Source organism: Thunnus albacares, chromosome 8 (genome assembly GCF_914725855.1).
Source record: "Thunnus albacares chromosome 8, fThuAlb1.1, whole genome shotgun sequence".
Lineage (NCBI taxonomy): Eukaryota > Metazoa > Chordata > Actinopteri > Scombriformes > Scombridae > Thunnus > Thunnus albacares.
In genome coordinates, this window is record NC_058113.1 from 6,330,890 (window position 1) to 6,353,237 (window position 22,348).

Here is a 22,348-nt window from a genome sequence, read left to right on the forward strand (position 1 = left end):
GGTTTAGTCTTTGAAATCAACTATTGTATTTCCGGGTTGTAGATAAACCTGCACACTGTTTGCTCCTTGCTTATATATTTTAGATATCCCTTATCCAGCACATTCATATTTTCACTGAGATTGCTGGCACTGAGGCAGCTCTCATGCAAACTATTAAGTTATTCTATTCTATTCTTCTGATATGTGGTTGAGCCTGGGCACGTTTGGTGCACATACCAACATTACTAATTTGAATTGCTAGAGAATACTTTCCCAGTTAATGGTGAGGGTGATGAGACAGCAAAAAAATTACAGTGTAGTGAATAGATATGAAGTCATTCACCTGAAATAATTCTAAAATGAATCTGCCTTGTGGATCTAAAGACCATATGATGAAAAACACAGCTATTGTTTTTCTTTTTAAAGGCCACTTACATTATCCAAGGGTAGCTGGACCATGTTGGATTTTTTATGTGTGCATGCTCCTTTAAATATGAAATGTATTGGAGAAACATGGTGGTTGCCATACACTAAAACATGGCCACATTTAAGTAAAAAAAAAAAAAAAAGCACATGTATTAGTGAGTAAAACTTTATTCTGTACACTAGGTTAGCAGAATCATAGACAAGGCTCAGAAAGTGAATATATATTACAGAGGAAAAAACATGAAAAAAGATAACAGACATCAAAAGAAATTTTTGTTCCCGCAACATCCATCTCATCTCACACACTTACACAAGATTTTTTCTCTTTTTAAACACAGCATGTAGAACTAATGATAAATTATAAATCATTTCCACTAGGTGATCTCTTACTGTGCTACACATGTACGTATAAATGCACTCAAACCAAAACCAATGTGCATATGACGTCAGCACTGCCAGGCTCCATGGTGTCTTTAAATCTAGTCTGAAACGCCTTTATTTTCAGGAAGATCATTTCATGAACATCTGCCAGCTACAGTGCAGCTGCACAAAATGGCTTCATGGAACAGCAAGATGACATGTCGGTGAATAAACTTGGATCATCTGCATCCTCAACCCGGCTATGGTTCATCACATTATTACTTATCGTCTGCATATCAATATAATCATTTGCATGTTTTTTTTTATTCTTCAAACACATCCTCAAAACATAAAAACACATTTTATTCATCATTTAACCATGGAAACCAACACAGGGATTTTGAAGAAAAAAACATGAAGAAAACATGGATTTGACCTACAGTAGTGCTTATCAGTATTACACTGTACACTCTGTTACTCAACACTTAGTACTGTCATTCCTATTAAATAAATCAACCTTATTAGAAAGGCTGCTCTTAAAATATTGTGTAAACACCAAATGAAGACGTGGTATTATGGCAGAATTTACACTAAAACTTCTACGTCATAGTTGTGATCTTTTAAAATGTGTCTTTCATTCACCCAGTTTGGTGTGTCTGTTTCCTCGAGGTCTTTACATCGTTTCATTCACAGTTGTGTTTGGCTTGTATTCCTCAAAGAAGCAGCTACTTTAAATAGTTAAGGATTTTCTGCAAGCATCCTTGACTACACTTCAGCACACTGCCACTCTAGTCTCTGATGAGTTAACAATCTCTACAGAAAGAGTTCACAGATTTCACAGAGTATTGCACCCACTTGTCTCATGTTACCTGTCCTATGTGTTCTCATAGTACTTTCAGTACGAATGCCTACATGTGCAGTATGTGGCTCCAGGCACTTCAAGGTCTCAGTAGAAAAACTAATTGTAAAGTTTATATTTACAAATGTAGGAAAAATCCTGATCTTTCCTAAATTACATGTTAAGGCACCGTGCATATTAATGTATGTGGTGTACAGTTTGGTGAGAGCTGATAAGACATTACTGAAAATGTAGTGTTTGTTTTGTTGCTTTGTCATGTTTTTCCTCCAGTTGCCTTTATATTTGTAGCTTTGGGTTTTTGTTTGTTATTTCGGTGAATCTCTTCTGCCTGAAAGAGGACAAAGAACAGAGAAAGAGACATTATACATCCACTGTTCATAGTCAGTAGTCAGTATTTTAATTGCATTAGGTTTGTCAGCATCATCAAAGATCATATAACTGATATTTAAATTAAAAATTCACCTCTCTATTCTGTGCACCCAGTTTTTACTGAAAAAAAAGTTGTTCATGGGTAATGTATCTTCATAGCAGTATAGAAAGTATCTACAGTTCTTCTGGGTGCCTTTGAATGTAATTGAACTATTTCAAAATTTAAAGCAAAGTGAAACTGATCCTGCAGCGTTTGCATTGGGTTTAAGTGTGGTTCGTGGTTTTGCTCTTACCAACTCAGTCCTCCTTTTTGGCTTTCTCGCTCTCTGTGCCCACCGCTGCGCACACACACGCACAGAGAAGAAAAGAAGAAGAAAAAGAATACATTACATTTTCATTCACAAAAAGAGAGATTCTAGTCATTCATGCTAAGCCTGTTTGATATATCAGTTTACTATCATCAGACCAGTACTGTCACAACACCCCACAGATGAGAAGTAGCTGGCTAGCATTCCTTCTTGACCACATCTGGTTCTGCTGAGCTGGTTTACTAGTGATTTACTAGGCCTCTGAACACACACTCACATACATACACACACACACACGCACACACATACACACACATACACACACACTATACAGTATGGTAATTGGTCTGGCACACAGCTAAAGCCCCCAGAGAAAAAGTCTCATAAAAGTTATGCAATATGTCTCACATCAGGCCATTTTCTACACGTGCTGCCTGGAGGGGCGTCTCTGTCCTAAAAGTACAACGTGTTCTCTTTGAGTCAAGAGTGGGGTGCAGGCTGAACTGAAAACTATGATCTCTGTCTTACACAAGGCAACTGACCACTGGAGGCACATTTAATTTCATAGTAGTACACGGTGTACACATAGGGTATTTCATAGATTTTAACCAGAGAACTGTGTGCTTTGTAATGGAAAGGTGTAAAATTCCACATATTGTGGTCAAGCACATAAAATATACATACATACTAGCTGCTGCTATATGTGTATCACTGTTAAAGATTTATTAGTTTCAGTACTAAGATAACACAGTTTCCAGTACATGGCATCATTACATGTTCTAAATGAGATAAAAATGGATGCAACAGTGTAAAAGTGAATGAGAATCATACTGAGTAATCTCAAGCACATTACAATTGACTGAATTTCTCTTTAAAATGAGCCTTTACTTCTAGTATTTCTACTAATTTGCATGATGGTTGGAATCCGGTCAGACTCGTAGAGCATTTGCGTTGTCTTATGTAATTCGAAGCAGCAGAGCATGATTATTCTGTAGGCAGTTAACAATAGAGCACAATAAGAGAGAGTTGCGTGACTGGAGCTGTTGTGCTGACAACATGCTCCTGCTATAATCGACACACTCAAGACAAGCTTTCAGTATGTGTGCCTGCTTTCTATTTCTCACACTGCCTTATCTGTTCAGCCTCACAGCCCAACAATATCCTGTTCATCCTGTCAGCTCCAACCAATCACAGGAGTACAGACAGGAACCAATATGAAAGATTGTTCACTGGGTGTTTGATGTCGTTAGCCATCCATGTGTTGGATACCTGCTTAGTAACCAATACCAGCACCTTTGAGGGGGTGATGTTGTAAAACATTGTCTTTTGAGAATCTTACTTCGGCCATCTGTGGTGAGAAGATTGATTGGCTTTTCTGACATGTGAAGGACCATTAATTGTTTACTTGGATGTAAACAAGAATTTCTTATCTGAGTCTTTTCTCACCAAGTATTTGCTCTGCCTGCTCACCTCTTTCTGCTTGTATGCACATGCTTACTGCCGAACGCATGTTTGCATAGATCTCTCAGCTATTTCAGCCAGTGGCAATGCTACAGTGCTTGACCTCCTCCCAAAAAGTCTGTCAGAATTTGTTATTCATACCATATCAAGCAGGTTATAACATGGTATGACACCCTGAAAAAGTTAGCATGACAGGTTTGTCAGGAAACAATACTGTGTTAAATTGAGTAAATTACTGAGCCAGCAAACCTGTCATGAAAACACTCAAGACATATTCTCACACTACAGCCGTTAATAGTTTAACTTTGCACTGTGCAATCTGATATATATATATATATATATATATATATATATATGTGTGTGTGTGTATGCCAAGAAACAATGTAAAATATCTGACAAGATTAGAGAAAGCAACATTGGGGTATCAGTCAATACCTTCAGGTGAGGGTTCAGGGGCTGGATCAGCGGCAGGGGCTGGTGCTGAGGGTGCTTTAGACTCTGCTGGGGTGGGTTCAACCACAAGACCCACCACTGGGGCTGCAGTGTCCGCCGCTGACTCTGAGGTCACAGTTGCTGGTGGAGCTTCTGGGGCTACTTCTGCTGGAGCCTCTGCCTGTTGAACTGGCTCAGCAGCAGCTGGTTTAGCTTCTGGTGCTGGAGCAGAGGCAGCTTCTGCAGGGCAGGGAGTTTCCGCTGGTGGTGCAGTCTCAGCAGGGGCCGCAGCAGGCTGAGGCTCAGCTTGGGCTTCAGCTGAAGATAATGGAGGCATCTCTGGAATAGTCGCCACCGCAATCGCTGTATCTATTACAGGCTCAGCAGCCGCAGCGGGTGCCGAGGATTCAGCTGGTGCTGAGACTTCACCTGGTACTGGAGCCTCAGCTGGTACAGCTACAGCTTCACTTGGTGCTGCAGCCTCACTTGGTGCTGCAGCCTCACTTGGTGCTGCTGCTGAAGCCTCACTTGGAGCTGGAGATTCAGCTGGCACTGCTGGGGCAGTAACTGCTGCAGCATTGTCAGTTGGAGCCTCTGCTTCCACAGGAGCAGCCACTTCAACAGCTACTGCTTCCTCCACAACCGCTGGGGCCTCTGCAGACTCTGCTACAGGAAGCTCAACAGCAGGGGTTGCAACTTCAGGCACGGCCTCAGCTGGCACAGCAGCTGCCTCTTCAACAACAGCAGGGGCCTCATCCTGCACTGGTACAACAGGTTCCACAGCAGGGGCCTCCTCTGTAGCCTCAACAATGGCTTTGACCTCAGGAGGAGCCTCAGCCACTATAGTTTCTACAGGGACAACTTCCTCCACAGGGGGTGGTGCCTCCACCACTACAGCAGCCTCAGGTTCAGTAGTGGCTTCTGCTGGAGCAGCAGCTGAAGCTGGTTCTTCAGGGGTGACAGGTTCTGGCTGTGGTTCAGGAGCAGCCAGGAGGTCCTCCCCAGAGCCTAGATCCTCCTGTGCCTCCAGGGCCACTAACACAGCCTCCGCCTCATCATCAGCTCCCGGTTGAAGATCATCTGGTAAGGCACTCTGCACAGGCAGCTGCATCTGGTCCTCGATGGTTTCTGCATCTTCTGCGATGATGCCGTTTCTGACTGCTGTCAACACAGGGGGGAGCAAAGACAAGCTTGATTAGGATTTACGACTGGCAAGCATCATTCTGTTCAGGTAGTGACGTCCTGTTAATGTGTAACGCTAACTACATGGCAACAAAGAGCAACAAAAGAGCTTTTAAGAAGATTTCTCATTTTACTGAGCTGGAAACATTGTGGGGGGTCTGAAAGTGTCCTTGAGCTAATCTATGAATTGAATAGTTTTGTTAATAAATGACCACATTTGTCAGGACAGCAATCTTATTAGCGCTCTGACGTTCTGTCATCCAAGCGTTAAGTGCTATATTGGAAGGTGTTTTGTATGTCCTTTCTTGAATAAATGAATTGTATTTATTTATAAACTGATTGCAAAATGATAACCAGCTGAAAACTGTTTAATTTATAGATAAACTGTAAAAACAAAAAAAACAAGATATTACATAAACATAACACACACAACAACACATTGTTATGTACATGTAGATGATCATTTATACATTTAAGAAATTACTTAAACTCTCTTTTAGTCCAAATAACATAAAACTAAACCCATAAAACAGCAGAATTGTAGTTCAGCTCAACAGGGAATGCAGGAGATACTGCAGGCAATGGACAATAAGGCACAGAGAATGCGTGCTAGAGAAAACCTTTCATTTCCTTAGTTGAAAATATGATTTATTGAAACCTGTGTTTGTCTGAAGCCCCGAGGACACACAAGGCACTCTCAGAGGAAATAAAATACACGTGACTTTCAGCTTTGCTGCCTTTGGAGAGACACCCTACCTTTTTTTTCATGCCCTGACCCATGTTCTTGTAACTGGGTGTGAACAAGCTATCAGCCCTTGGGCAAAACTACAGTAGATCAGGAACAATAGTGTGCTTGGATACTTCAACTCAAATGTCAGGAACTGCAACACACATCTTAGTTACAGGAGTCACAACAGCCGAACAGAAACTTTCAGTCTGTTTTATTATTTCAAAAATAACTTTGTCGCAAAAACAGCGGGTGGACATTGTTCACAAATGAGACAAACCAGAAGGGTTCAGCTAGCTGAATGGGTGGATAGTTTGGAAGCTGCAGCTTCCTGATTTTATTTGTCTGTCAGAAGTGGTACAAAGAGCCAAGAGTGATGGGTGGAAGGGAATGTGACGGCCTAGCACCTCAAATGAAAATGAGCCTGTGGAAGAGAGAATGTAGCACAGAATAGTATTTAGGTGCAGTGTAATATTTTTTCACAATTGAGTGTAGAATTGTAAAAGTAGATGTGTTTTTAGGTAGCTTTTTACAACCTCCATATCCCTTAAAACTATGTTTTACTTTAAATTTTAAAAAGATTTAAAGCATTTTCAAGTTCTTTAAGCGACAGTTTACTTCTTCTGCACACCAACACCAACTATCACAAAGAATGAAAAGCTGTTGTCTGCATTGTAGGCCTGAACCACTGTTGAAAAGTGTGAATGTGTATGTGTTTGGGTTGAGACAGAGACAGCCTTTCCAGGCATGGATGACTCGTGTGTCAACATGATTTACCAGCCAAAGATGACAGAGATCCCAGTCAAAACAGTGGCATGGCTGGCTAGGAGCACAGAGGGAGGGGAGGGGGACAGACAGGGGGCCCGGACAGGGGATGGGACCAGTGGTGGCTTGGATGGCATACAGCTGGTTTGTTAGACAGACTGTATACTGTATTATTTCAACCTCCGCTCATTCAGCCACATTGGAGAAGCCTGCCTGGGCAAAGAGTACAATAACTGGTTTTCTTGTTGAGGTGATGTAAGACCCTGGAAAAGGACCCGAGCTTCTACAGGTCACCATATAGCCAGTTGGCTGGAGGGACAATGCCCTGACACAAACATCACACAGTGACATAGTGGAAGATGGAAAGGCTGTTTCTGACAGGAAGTGTTTTTTATGACAAAGTCCTGCTAAGTGTAATAAGCACATAACACGTGTTTGCTTGTTCACTTGCTCAAAAATGATAATCAAGCTTTTCCTCATTCAAATGTGCCAACTTGACTTAAGCATCAACAATCACACACAAAGAGGAGCACTTTCTAACAAGGGCAGTGACTGTCATGTCGTATGTACTGTATGAGGGGAGAGGCAGTCAGAACACACTGTACATGAAGCCGTGCCTGGCATGACACAGGCATGTGCCAGTAGGTTGGACCAGTGAATCCAGTGAATGGACAATCAGTCTGTGTTTGGCCTCTCGGTGGGCGTCTACACAGACTTGAACACAGAGTACATTTGCAAAGCCAAACAAACCAAGGCGATTACTCACCATGTTTCTCGTATATGGAGCATGACTACATGCTTAGATGCAAAACTGAGAGAGCCAAGCTTAGCTGTCCCATGCAGAGGAATTTCAGAGTAGCCGGATAACATGCGGGTACTTTTCAAAGAGGCATCAATCCTCTAGTCTTTCCTCTTTCTCCTATGCAATCCTGCATCTATTGTTTGTGAGCTGTAAATTCCTGGAGAGAATTTCAAACACTTAGATTATAATCTCTGCATGCATGTTAAGGAATGCACCTAAGTGACTGACTTTTTGAGAAACCTTTTGCTTGCAAACTCTGGATGCATGAAGCAGATACACACTCTCTTTTATATCATATCAGTTTGATCTTGTAGAAAAAAAGCTATTTTTAGTGTGTGAAAAATATCTTAAGTCATAAATTTGACTACTGAAGAATGGCAGCAAACAGGTTGGGTTGCAACTCTTGCCTCAGGCTGAAAAATGAACTGCTAAACACTCCCAGCTGGCTTTAGTACAGAGCTTCTATAAGAGTTCAAGTCAAGTCAAGTCAATTTTACTTGTAAAGCCTAATATTACAACATCAGGGGGCTTGCCTCAGTCCCAGCTAAAAGTTCTACTAATCTAGGTTCATCTAAATGCTCAATTAGCTTTATGGAATGAGGCAGCGAACAAAGCATGAGCACACAGGTCAACTCCCTCTCAGGTCTCATTTCATCCATAAATCATGTAATGCAGTTTACAGTTTTTGTCAACACACTGTCAGTGGATCTCAGGCAAAAAATAACAACCATGTTTCATCATTTATGAGAAAATGGCTGAACATGAATAATTCTACCCATAGAGGTACTGTACTGTGCTGTGCAGCAGAGTAGAGTGAGAAAGCACACGGTGTACCAGAACAGCCAGCAATGGTCTTGACTGACTGAAAGTAACTTAGCACAACTACAGCCTCTATCTTGAGAAAAATGTATAGAGAACAGGCTAAAAACACACACATAAATTACACTTTTAAACATTTAAACTACATGAGTGATCACTACTTACCCACTGTGTCTCCATTGCTCTCCTCTGGCTTTGTGCCTGGTCTTTTCTCTTGATCAACAGTCTGTGCACTGGATGAGGAGCACCCCATGTTTGTAAAAGCTCAGATGAAGCAGATGAATGAAAAAACTTGGAACCTATTACAGGAGCGAGCACAAGTCCCACTGCTCTCTGTTAGCAAAGACAGAGAGTGTCTGGCAGTGAAAACATGGACAGCTAAGCTCTCTTCAGTTCCTAAGAGTAGCTGGGCACCATTATCTCCCCTTGTCTGTCTGTGTGTTCATGCATGGCCTGCTGCCCTCTTGCCCCAGACAACGATCTGTTGTGAGCAGCTAAGCAGTGCAGGCACTACTGCTGAATGTTCCCTGACTGCCTCCTGCTCACAGTCACACTATTCATACAGGGGGAGGAGGAGGCAAACATGTGTGCATGAAGTGTGTGTCCTCCCCTTCCTAGGAGTGTCCCCTCTGGAAGAGATCCACCACCTTGTGGTAATGTTTAGGGTAGCACATGTACCCAGCCCTTTATAGAGTGGTACTATTTTTGTAGTGTTTTTGAAGGTAAGGAGTTTGCATATGAATGAACAGCTTTCATTAAGTTCTGTCTGTTGTGATAATTAGGTACCATAGATGAATTTGGGATTGTTTAAATGTTACCTATAGTAATAATCACAAGCCTAAAAAAACAAAAACAAAAATGTGATTGTAAAATGTTTATTTGTCAATCTACTGTACAAAGACATATTACTTTTATTTGGATTACATAACAAAGAACATTTTAAGCAAAAATACATTGTGCTGTATACAAAAGTGTATAAATAGCTTCAGTAGAAAGCATTGCATTTGCATATGTTTCAGTGTAGCTCGTCAAGCAGGATTAAAGGGATCCCGTGAAATGCCACGCCACAGTTAAGAGGGGGGAAGGACGAGTCTCAGCCTTTCATTTGTGCACAAGTTGATTCTCAAGTGTCTCCAGCTTCTTTGACATGGCTTCAAGTGGGCATGTTAAAGAAAGTAGCAGATCCAAATAAACACACAAACTACAGAGTTCTATAAACCAGGAAATCCACTGATATTTAAAATATATAAGAGGAGAGTTACTCCAAAAAAATGGGTTTCTCAAACTATCTCTATCATCAGGAGCAGGTAGGGGTGTCAGGAAACAACAAATAATAAATCAGGTGTGCCAGCTGATTGCTTCTCAGTTGCATCAGTTAGAGTGATGATGTCACAGGTGTACACTGCTTGTAAGATACAACATCAATACCATTTTAGTTCCTTAGATGATTTTAGACCACTGTTCAAGGAAGGCTTATATCTTTTAATGACAAAGTAAGATCTTCCATTCTCAAAGAAACATTTGCCATCTTACAAGTAGCATAGGTCTGTGGCATCATCAGCCTCAATGGTGCAACTGAGCACCATCTGGCACACCTTGTATTTATTAGCTATTGTTTCCTCTATTTGCTCCACATGATGGATTTTAAAGTGAAACCAAAAACTTGAAACTGCAACAATGCTTCAAGTTCTGTTTAGCACAGAATCATTGTGTTTTTGTTACCTTAGAATGAGCCCTTTATATTCTACACAGGGAGCAGGTCGTCTTCCATGGAGGCTGCTATGTTGCACCGCCATGTTTCTCCAGTAGCCCAGAACAAACAAACCAAACACTGGCCCTTTCACGTTTTTCAGGAGTTCCATGGCTACCTGGTTCTCCTACACACTTATATATTATGTATTATGTATTATTCAGTTGCAATCTGTAACCTCCCCCCAGACCACTAGATGTCACTAAATCCTACACACTGCACCTTTAAAGTCCAACTGGAATCACATTTAATTATCCCTCTTTGCAGTCAAAAATAATGTCATCATAGTTTTTAAATGTATCAATAGTTTTGTATTGTTAGAATGAAGAGAAAAGGTCTTAAGGGAAACATCAGAAATTCTCCTTTTTGTCTCAGTGGCTGGGGAGGCGTGTCAGAGGCTTGTTTGATTGACATTACTGGCAGGCTATCAGTATTACACCACACAGAACAGAGACAAAGTAAACAAACTGCAAATAGTTCCAAGTAATGGACAGACAGGAATCTTGAAGGGCAGTGACCAAACCAGCATCTATGTGATTGTTTGTTTGGTGGCTTGTTCAACAAGCTAAGGTGCAGGACAAGACGTGATTTCATGTTTATACGTTAGATCAGAAGGAAGGAAGCTAACATGGGTTGTTGTTCAGAGTCTGTGGTTCTTGTGTTGTGTAGCAGGATGCTATCAGGCTCAGTGTGACTGTCTGCTCTGCCTATGATCAAACGCCATGTTATCGCTTCATTCAAAGATTTGATTTGCTGTGTTGAAATAAGGACCAGCTACGTAAGCGGATGATGGAACAGTATTTCATCAAAATAATGTAAAACTAACATCATGAAATCAAAGAGTTGAAAATATGAATTTCTCCCTTTTGGTTTCAGATTTTTTTCTCAAAGGAGAACAGGACAAGTGATTTACAGAGCAGATATGTGTGCTGTAGTAGACAAAAAGCCAATTTAATTTCAGCTGGACTTTGAGTCAATATGTGCATATTACTGGTCTTACTAATCCATTACAGACACATATTGATTTAATTTCCATTTATTTTTGGCCTCATGTCCTTGGTTCAGTTCTAGCAGCAGACTTTTGTTGCATGTAATACACCAAAACCATCTCTCTCTCCTCATTTCCTGTCATCTCACTCTACTGCCCGTATCTAATAAAGGCATAAAATGCCAAATACATTTCTATTTATTTATTTATTTTAAAGTACTTCAAAGTGCACAGCTGACACATGAAATCATTTTTGCCCTCATCAGCATTGTTGGTCACTTCTCAGAACAGCACAGTCTGCCCTGAAAAAACATCCTTGAAAGCAAATAACCAGACTCAAAACCAAAATCACAGGAAGGATTTTAACATTATGTTTTCCTGTTGATTTGAAACAGTTGTAGCGGATAGTTGTCTATGCAGTTGCACTAGTCTTCTATGATTACAGATGATTACCTTTGGCAGATACTTTAGCAGAGGCAGAGCTGACTTAAATTACCAGAAAAACATGAATGTTAATGTGTCTCTGAGATAGACAGCTATTCAGAAAAGGATATTATTCTGTACCAGGTTCTTCAGTTTCTTGGTGACCTGGTCTTGAAACATTATCACGTTCTCACACTGGCACATGTTTTCATCAGCTGGTTTGTCTGTGGAGAAAATAAAGAAAATATTTTTTCTTATCTTTTCTCTCTCAGCCTTTTTCTCACCCTATCTCTTCAAATCTCTCCCTGCAGGCTTCCCTTCCTGTCTCTGCCTGTAGAGAATGTAGTAAACGTGGATGAAATACAGTCTATACTATGACAGCAGAGCAGAGACAACTGATGATTTAGGTGATATAGACTAATGCATGGTGCTGCTGCTCTGATCCGATCAGTGATCATTAAGGTAGCAGTAGGTGGCAGTGATGCACTATTGTAATAGAAGAAAGTGTTGAAAACTACATTTTTAAGAAACTGGCTTTTAGGAAACTGAACTTTAACTGTTGATCTGACATTCTTAGACATTTTAACTAAGCCACCATTTTGGAGACCCTGTTTGGCAAAGTGGTTCAGCCATGTGTGGAGTACCTTTACATATCCTGGATTTGAGCTTCTTAGTAATTTCTCCCATTTTCTCAAAATCCTCAGCGTAATAAAGGTGCTTCTCATCAGGTTCTGATGCTATTTCCCTCAGCTCCTGTTCAATGGCTTTGCCAACACCCAAGGCATATATTGTGACTCCTGAAAGTAAAAGAAAACGGGATAATGACAGAGAACTGCTGCTAGAAAGAATGAATATTTGAAATGAATATTTTGATTAGAGACTGCAGTGCATCTGGATGGTGAGATAACAAGTGTACCAGAGTTCTTTGCTTTATTAGCCCATTCGGAAACATCATCCTGTGATCTCCCATCAGTGAACACAATGCTGACACGCGGGATGTTCGGCCTGGCCCCTTCTTTGGCTGAAAAGCTGAGCTCAAACATGTGGCGTAAGGCTGAGCCAGTCATGGATCCTCTCCCCATGTACTCCATGCGGGCCACAGCTCGTTTGATGTCCTGCGCTGCGGTGTACTGGCTCAGGGTGAACTCTGTGCGGACCTTGTTGGAGTACTGAAGAAGACCAACATGTGTGCCTGTCTTGGAGATGTCCAGCGAGTCCACAATAGCGTTTACAAACTGCTTTACTAGCTCAAAGTTGGCAGGGCCCAGACTCTTGGAGCCATCAATGACAAAAACTAGATCCATGACTCTATCACCACAATCTGGTTCTGTCAGAAACAAGAACATCAAATACATACATGTTTTACAACAAATAGTCCTTTTTACTGTGACTACTTTAGCGTAAGTGAAAGTTTAAAAGAAAGTGTCTCTATCAAAGAAGGTTGAGTTAATACATTTGCAGCTCTTTCCATCCTCAGCCAGCATGAATCCTTCAAAACATCTGCAGATGTAGGAGTCTGTGGTGCTGACACACTGGTGCTCACAACCACAGTCCACTGTTTGGCACGGATCCAGACTTATGAGTTTAACAAGGATGAATATGATGTTGACAGCTTATTCATATGACACATTGTGGAGGTACAGAGTTGTTAGTGATTAAAATGACAATATTTGGCCACTGAAATTTGTATTCTCCATTGCAAGTATCTGTAAATCCTCTGTCATGGTCACCAATATTAAAAACATCAAGTGAAGGTTATTCCATAAGGAAAAGGCTACAAAACACGTAACACATGTATAACTATCTGAGGCTCCATCATGGTAAACATAAATAGAATATTCACCTTAATCCGGGGGGAGGGGAAAACTAGAATTTTAGCGAGCGCTGGGATTAAAACTGACCTCACAACCAGTTCAAAATGTATCCAAAATTATGTAACATATAAATACTGGAATAGAAGATAGAAACTGTTGTGTCAACATTTGCAGATGAAAGATTATATTCTGAATTTCGTTGACTTTGCCTCTCACAACTATCAACTCTATCTTCTGCTATGCAGACATTTTTTAACTATTATCTTATATAAAGTAACTCTATTCTGTAGTAACTCAATGAATCATTGACTTTGAATATCCACATCACATCCTTTGGTTGCAGTTTACTAAATATTCATGACAATGACTGAGCTTGGACTCACTCTGACATGTTTTCCCATCAGGTTGGAGGGTGTAGCCTTTTCTGCATTTACACACACATGAATTCTCTGTGCTCATAAACTCCTGCTCACAGCCGTGTTTCCCGTCGGCACAATGGTCAATCTCTGCAGGGAATAATTGGTTAAAGAACAGACAGGATAAAAAAAGTTATTACTGAGAAAATCAAATAACTACTGTGGTGATCAAAAGTATCACATCTGCGTCTTAAATACATGAGTCAGAAACAGATGAATAGAACTCATGCATGTTTTCCAATCAGATTGGAGCACATAGTCTTTTCTGCATTTACACACACACACATGCCATCTGTGTTCTTAACCTCCAGTTTATAGCAGTATCAAGGGCACAGTAGTCAAGCTCTGCAATGAATCATTTTAGTAGAGAGAGATGTGTGTCTGTTTTCTGTGACATGGGCTATACAGGATTTTTTAAACAATAAACCAAGAGCCAACAATTAAGCATGGTATTATTTTTTATCATGTTGAAATGCATCAGTCTTTTAAGTTTGTTTTTCAAAGTCAGATACACTATGTTAAAAGCTAATGGCCACTTAGCTTTGGATTAGTGAGTGAGATGAGTGATTTTGGTGACCCCCTGACATCTCCTATACTGTCACTATGAGGCCAAAATGTATAGAATTATTAGATATTAGAAATATCAAAATCTCATGGACAGGTTGTATGAAATTGTACAAAATTTACTGAGCTTATTCATAATCCACAGAGGATGAATGTAATCCCAGACAGCTAAATAATGTTGAGGATTAGATCTGAACATGATCAACTGTAAAACTGTATCGTGTACAGGCCCTGTAAGAACATCATGAAGTAAGGTCTGACTTTTCAAGATTCAAGATAATCAAATAATTATCAAGTTTCTATAGTAAACATGCTTGTGATCGTGTTGCACAATGGCGTCAACCCCAGAGACAAATTGTTCACACAGTCCTGTAGTTCTGATGCAAAACAGGTCAAAATAGGACATCAATAATAGATATGAATGAAGGCTATATAACATCACACATGGTGTAAAGCAATAAGACTTCACTGTGAAATTTAGAAGAAAATCCTTGCTTGTTAAAAATAACATTAATAAGAGGAAAGAAGCATTTGACACTTACTCTTACAGGTTTTTCCATCAGGTCTGAGTATGTAGCCCTTTCTGCATTTACACACACAGGAGTCCTCTGTGTTCATAAACTCCTGTTCACACCCGTGACTGCCGTCAGCACAGTGATCAATCTCTGCAGGAAGTAGTCAGTTTATTAGGTAAGACTAAGAATAATTACTTATAAAATCTATTCTGACTCATGAAAAGCATTTACCACCTGTGGTGATTGAATGTTGAATAGCACTTTTGCACATTTTCCCATCAGATGTTAGTGTGTAGCCTTTTCTGCCTTTAAACATATAACTCATCGGAGATCATAACCTCCTGTTTACATCCAAAGGTATCAAGGGCACAGTAGTGAACCTCTGCAATCAATCATTTTTGGCAGAGAAAGATGGTGATGTTAAACACAGTATGTTGCATCTGTTTTGTGACATTGGATATACAGTAGTAAAATACACAACAAATATCCAACTGATAATAATGAAGCATCTTTAGACAATATTCATTTTTTCACATTTCCACATTTTTGTGCATATTTATTGCCCCCAAAGGATGAACCCTACTTATTGTGCTAGCTCTCTCAGAGCTGAATTTCTTCATATTGTGGAGTATAATGAATATAACAGCCTCTAGTTGCTGCTAGTATGACTTTGCACTTCTGACATATTCATTAAGGCACAATTCATGATCCCAATCAATGCAAAATTACATGTATATATATCTTTACTATATTGTTCCAGTGTACCAGTGATATATAAATAATGTTGAAGGATCTGAATATGATTAACTTTCAAACTTCATAGTGTGCAGCTGCTGTAGGAACACAAAATTACAAAGAAAATCTTCCTTTCTTTGTTGAATTAACAGTAATAAGAGAAAAGAAGCATTGGACACTTACTCTTGCATGTTTTCCCATCAGGTCTGAGTGTGTAGCCTTTTCTGCATTTACACACACATGAGTCTTCTGTGTTCATAAACTCCTGTTCACACCCGTGGGTGCCATCAGCACAGTGATCAATCTCTGGGTGTCAATGGGTGAGAAACAGAAAAGAGCAGAGGGATTGTTTCTTGTTAATGCTTCACTATTCACTGTCTGTGGCAGCTTAATGTAGCTCATTTGATGCTTGACTTTATTTCTCATTCAGCTCAAGTTGTGAGTGCATGCAAATGTGCCTGTCTCAAACTGCACCTTCTTGCACAGCTGCTACTGTAAAGTGACTGTGTTTCCAGTCATCTTACCAGATCACCAAAAGAACTTACTGCTGCAGGTCTTGCCATCCAGATTGAGGACATAGCCCTTCTTACACCTGCAGATGTAGGACCCTGGAACGCTGAAGCAGTCGTGCTCACAGCCATGGTTCCCCAAGTCACAGTAGTCTATTTCTGTGGGGGATTAATTGTTTATTAAAGTAATGCTTCTACAACTAGTACTGCTGCTGCTAATAGCACTACTTCACTACTGCTATAAATATACTATTGTAGCACTACTTCCAGTGAAACCAATATTGTTTCTTCTATAACTCCTTCTTCTTCTTCTTCTTCTTCTTCTTCTTCTTCATCTTCTTCTTGCTGTATTTACTATTTTTTTCTGTATGCATAACACTTTTCAGACCAACACATGCACACTTAGTATACAAGAACAAAACACACAAAGTTAAGAGAAGAATCTGTCGTGCACAAAAATCCATTCTCAAAAAGACTATTTAAAAGAGCTGTGAACCCATATTCTTGTTTTGATGTCAGTGATACTTTGACACCCTGGATACACCTCTGCATCTTAGCAGCTGCTCTGATGATTGCAAAAGCACACTTCCTTCAGGAAATCTCCCCCACTTCCCTTTCTGTTAACATTCACTTGAGAAGCAAAAGGGAAGTTTTCCAACAGTGGGTGGAGAGACATCACTGGCAGGAAGACTGCTGGCTCTGATTTGGATTGGAAGTCCATCAAAACTAAACACATTGAACAACTCTATTCCAGTACATCAAGTTTTATTCATCAAATGTGTTATCTATATTGCTGATATGGGCAGTGTCCATAATCAATAAAGGGTAAACATGGTATGTTGTAAAACAATTCTAAAAACATTATGATTATGTTGTTTTGTGTACTTGTGTATTTATGGTGGTTTAAGACTGATTAATTGACTGTATATAAGGAAAGCAGAATCAACCGACACCAACCAGATGAAGTCAGGATGTAAATCTGCGGAGTAAAAGCATGGTGTAAAGCTTGGGGTACTGTAGAAGAGTAAAAGAGAAGTAAAAGAAAAGGAAGTGAAAGAAGAGTGTAAGCCGACCAGTGACGGAGGAGGAAAAACATGGAGGGAGATGAAGAGCGGATGGCCTGGGAAAGTAAGAAAGGTATTATTACTGTTGCACGTCTTCAAATCTATGTTGAGTTGATACCCTGGACGACAGCGGCACTCGTAACCATCAGGCAGGTTGGCACAGATGTGTTCACAGCCATGATCCACCACAGCACACATATCCTCAGCTGCAGAGTGGCAACATGGAGAGAAATCCAACTGTCATCTACCTTGGAGTTTGCAGAATAAAACAACAGATTTTGGCCACTTTGGGGCAGTAAAAACAAGCTGTAAACAAAAACACTGACATATATATTACCTTAAGTTGATATGGTGAACTTGTAACCAAAGAGATACACATCCAGCAGACACAGAGGAACATTAGCATTCATTTGGAGTCGTGTTTGTGTCCACCTGACTAATGTAAGTTGATTATTCACTCTAATTTTTGCTTTTTGGGGATTCTGAAGGAAATATTTGGCTCTTAGTGGTTAAATGCGCCACTATGTTCACCAGCTAGTCACTAACTTTGTCTGTCTGGCATTTGGTTGTGGGCAGGTAGTGTATGGTTGGGTTTAGAGCTTTTTTTTTTGCTGAAAGCAGCTGCCTGCTGCAGCCCAAAACAACATTGATAAAGTGCTGAAAACAGGAAAAGCTGCAGCTGGAAAACCAAAACAAAGAGCTAAAGGACACCAAAATGTTCTTTAAAGCTGATTTTGGTTGAACAAAGTAGTCATATGATGCATTTTTAATATAAATTTAATATAAATATTTATTATAGCCGCTTTAAAGTACTAACAGATGACCTGCAATGTCTCTACTATATAGGAATTCATTGTGGGGATACAATAGTGGTTCTAATTTTTCAGTCCCCTTTAGTCCTTCCCTTTGTCATGTTTTCCAAGTAAAGCTGCTTTGTAACCAAGAAGACTAGTTGCATTGGCCAGCCTCCAGGGATGAAAAGATTAGCTCAAAAAGAAGTCACCTTTTCCTGTGTGAATACATTTTTAAAAAGAACACATCAGATCAGAGAAATAAGATCCTTCACCTTTACATGTCTTGCCATCAGGGTTGAGGGTGAAACCTTTCCTGCACTTGCACCTGTAAGAGGCAGGGCTGCTCACACAGATATGCTGGCACTGATGGTCCACCACATCACACATCTCTGAACCTAATGCATGCATGCACACACACAAACACAGACACTCAAACAAAAGGGTGCAAACGAACATGCTTAAATGAGAAGGGACATAGGCATAAAAACTGAGATGTAGATGGGATTCATCACCTCCGCACAGTTTGGACTGGAACACTGAGATGAGGCTTTCTATCTGGCTGAAGTTGGCCACCAGGTGCACATGCTCAGAGTGTGGCTCGCTCCCTATGGCCTTCAATGTGTTCATATCCACCCTGCCCACTCCAATAGCAAAGATCTGAATGCCGGCCTGCCTGGCCTCAGCTGCAATCTCCTCCACTGTGTCCTGAGGCCTCCCATCAGTCACAATCATAGCGATTCGTGGGATGTGCAAGTTTGCTGGTCGTGCTCCCTCTGCCTCACTGAAGGCTGTCTCCATGGTGTACTGGATGGCCAGACCTGTCATGGTTCCTGTGGCAAGGTGCTTCATGCTCCTCACAGCCCTCTCCACCTCAGCCTTGGTGGTGAAGGTGTTGAGGGAGAATTCGTTCTGGACCACGCTGCCATACTGGAGCAGACCGACCCGCGTGGCATCAGGACCGACCTCAAGGAACTGAAGCAGGTTGATGATGAATGTCTTGACCTTCTCGTAGTCATTGGGGCGGATGCTTCGGGAGCTGTCGATGACAAAGACGAAATCCAGTGGGATGCCTTTGCAAGGGTTCTCTGTGACCAAAGACATGGAGGTAGTTTGAGACCTGGAAACCAAGTTTGGACCAAAATCTAAAGAAAGCTGTTTGACTTTGTATCTTAGATAGAGTTGGACAAATGTGCAGATGGGTTAGGGTTAGGGTTAGGGTTAGATAACATATGTAAATATACATTCATGTCAGCAACTGATCACTTACCCACTGCTTTGGTTTGGACAGTAGTCTCATTTTGCCCTCTGGCTGTGATGGGTCTGGGATGCCTTCTGTCCAGCCGAACTGCATTACAGCACAACAGGCAGAAGAGGCCGAGGGCCAGGGACCTCATTCTGATGAGAAGTGACAACTGCAGCGTTTATAAAGAGAGGAAAGCACTAAGAGTTGATGATAATACCACAATGCAATACAAGCAGAGCCTACTTGAGTGGAGAGTACAAAATAGAGAATGAGAGATTAAAAAAAAGGACGAGCAGGAAATGTGTTATTTTGATGATAGAATTTCTTTTTAGATATTTTTTATCTGTCTCCAGATCAAATTCTGCATCAAAATACACATATTGTGTAGTGGTGGCCATGATTTTTGGAAAATACATAAATCCTGTCTGGGAATATTAGGGCTTTGTACAAAGATGAATTATGCAAAAATTTTAATTATTATGAATCAAATTTATAACCACTGATTTGTGGAATTAAAATGTATTATGTTGCTGGATCACAACCTAAAGGTGTAAAGCCATAAAAGTCTGCAGGATTGCTTGGAGAAGCATGATGTGTGCACCTGTCATTGCTGTAACTGCACAATTAAAATGGTGGTTTATTTCCAATAGGCTGCACCCAGAACAGTGTGGATACCAGCTATTAGAGAATGGTATGACACATTGAAACACAAATACATAACTTTTTCAGGCTAATCCAGACATACCAAATTCAATGACATTTGGAGGAAATTTGTTGAAGGAATGTTGAAAAGAACTGTTTTTAAAATTGGTTAACAATCTCTTAACATGGAAACAAATATCCATTTTCTATATATTTCTTTCCTTGAACCTTGAACTTCATGTAATGTGCTTTATAAATGGCCACATGATGGCGTTATTCACACTAAAAAACAGTTCTTCCTGTGTCCACCAAATTTTACTGAAATCTCTAATTATTTTTTGAGATATCATGTCAAATAACAGACAAACAAACAAATAAGCACATAGGACTGAAAAACACAACCTCCGTGGTGTAGGAAACAAATATAGTGACACTGTCAGTGAGGTGACTGGTGAAGTGATACATATACGTTAATGATGAGGAGGGATATAAATAGGGAGAACTTTCACCTCCTGCATATTTGACCCACCCAGCTTCAGATTTCACATTTTACTGCGTATAGTTGTAATACACACAAGTACCTGCAGAGCCACAGGAAGCAGCTAATTTCAAATGCCATATTATATTTGTAAATTGAACATATCTACTTTAATTTATGGCAGCATTCCACCTGGGATTGTGTTTCTGAACAAGTGTGAGCTACACAGGAAGGTCATGTTTTCCCATCTGTCCTCACATGAAGTCGACTAAACTACATAAGAATTGGCTTCTGGGTATTTTGCTGCATAGGTGGCTTGAAGTGATTTAGGAGAGGCTGAAAAGTCCCACAGACTGTTTCCCTATCCAGTCCTCAGGAGAGTCATTCACTATCTGTCACATTCTGACTGCAGGCTCCACTGCTGTCTGAAAACAGTCTTTGATCAGTGTAGAAATAGCAAATATACCCACATTCACAAACAGAATGACATGGTATTGGTCGTTTAGGAGGAGTCTTAGCACGTAAGTCCAGTAATTTCAGGATTTCAGCTCTCTCAACACCGTTCAGGGTGATGACATTGACTCAGAGCTCGGTCTGTTCACAGCTCCGGCAGATGAACAATCCCACATAGACATGTATATGGTATCTGCTGACCTGAGACCTGCAGGGGTCAGATATCTATGTTGCATCCCACACAGAGCTGTCGACCCCTGACCCCACATCTGTTTGATGTCCCTCTGCCACAAGTCTGACAGTGGGTTCATTCAAATCTGCCAGTCTGTATAAGAAATGTACTAGCTTTACAGTAGCCTTAAACGTCTCACTCTCAACAACTCTCTCTGTCATCAACATGGGTCAACAAGCAGTTCATTTAATACATACACCATTTTCCAAAAGCATTTTCCAAAACATTGAGCCTATGGTAAGGAGGGATTGTGATAAACAACTCATACATCTGTGGCAAAGTAAAAACAAAAATGTGTCCTTTTACACCTAAATTGTGTGTGTGTGTGTGTGGCTGAGATGGTTGGATTTCATCACAGAGCAACACCTTTTACATTTCCTCATGAATTAAAGGCAAGGATGTGTGTTTACTATGAAATACAAAGCAGCATGTACTGATGTTTCATGGGAACTGATTTGTTTTGCACATTACAGACCTTGATGGCTTTTCATGATGCAGCCAAAAGAAAATGTTGCCTAACCTTAAGTAAATACAGAACAGGTGGCGGCTGGTGAATCCACGTTTTTTCCATGTTTTTAAAAATAAAAAAGTTGAAGAAAAATGATTACTTCTCTTAACAAAAAAAAGTTATATGTAGGTAAAGAAGGTATTGCTCCAGTATAAAAATGTCCATATATTATCAGGACAATAAATTAAAAACTACTTACCTTGTTATCAAGACCGACAAATTTTCAACTCCTGCAAATAAAGTTTCTGAATAAATCCCAGCACAGAGTCAAGAAAGGAGCTCCAGATTGTGAACATGCATATATCCCAGCTGTCTGTCTTTCTGTATCTGTTCAGGCACTTGCATTGCTCTGCCCCTTACTCCATCCACTCTCTGTTTCTCTGTTTACTCCCCCTGTTTCGCCTCTGACTCCAACCACGGAGACGCCTCTTGTTTAACTTTAAAAAACAGTATGTTTCTTCCAGATAATTTTACTCACTTTGATTCCTGATAGCTGAGACTGAACTCCTGAATACATCTTAAAATCCTCTTTAGATGTTTCATATGAAGATTAAGGTAGAATGAGCGTGGAATAAGTAACTGTAAGGGGTAAATTAGTTGAATTTGAGTCAAAGTCAAGCTCTATATCTTGCTTGTACTCATCAGTCTGTCCATATATTAAGCGTTAATTTAATTTTAGGATTAATTTAGACAACTTAATCCCTCATTTTACAAATTAAAAGAAATTTTAG

General features: G+C 40.3%; 2 protein-coding genes across 4 annotated transcripts; both read right to left on the minus strand.

The window, feature by feature from the left end:
• Positions 1-557: 557 nt before the first annotated feature.
• On the minus strand, positions 558-9,051 carry LOC122987894 (skin secretory protein xP2-like). Of its 2 annotated transcripts, none has more exons than XM_044359933.1 (4): positions 8,655-9,051; positions 4,198-5,352; positions 2,287-2,331; positions 558-1,952 (listed from the first exon to the last, which is right to left on the minus strand). In XM_044359933.1, exons 1-3 carry the CDS (start codon positions 8,740-8,742, stop codon positions 2,291-2,293), a joined length of 1,284 nt encoding a protein of 427 aa, XP_044215868.1. In that variant the 5' UTR covers positions 8,743-9,051; the 3' UTR covers positions 558-1,952; positions 2,287-2,290. The 2 variants fall into 2 exon arrangements, with proteins under 2 accessions (XP_044215868.1, XP_044215867.1); XM_044359932.1 differs by having other exon boundaries at positions 4,198-5,355; positions 8,655-9,050.
• A 353-nt stretch (positions 9,052-9,404) lies between these two features.
• On the minus strand, positions 9,405-21,920 carry LOC122987444 (matrilin-2-like). 2 transcript variants are annotated; one of them, XM_044359337.1, is made up of 13 exons: positions 21,817-21,920; positions 19,329-19,456; positions 18,574-19,146; positions 18,334-18,456; positions 17,351-17,473; positions 16,240-16,362; positions 15,878-16,000; positions 14,987-15,109; positions 13,848-13,970; positions 12,567-12,977; positions 12,295-12,447; positions 11,782-11,874; positions 9,405-9,646 (listed from the first exon to the last, which is right to left on the minus strand). In XM_044359337.1, the coding sequence occupies exons 2-13, from the start codon at positions 19,453-19,455 to the stop codon at positions 9,591-9,593; spliced, it is 2,151 nt and encodes a 716-aa protein (XP_044215272.1). In that variant the 5' UTR covers position 19,456; positions 21,817-21,920; the 3' UTR covers positions 9,405-9,590. The 2 variants fall into 2 exon arrangements, with proteins under 2 accessions (XP_044215272.1, XP_044215271.1); XM_044359336.1 differs by having other exon boundaries at positions 19,329-19,473.
• Positions 21,921-22,348: the final 428 nt, after the last annotated feature.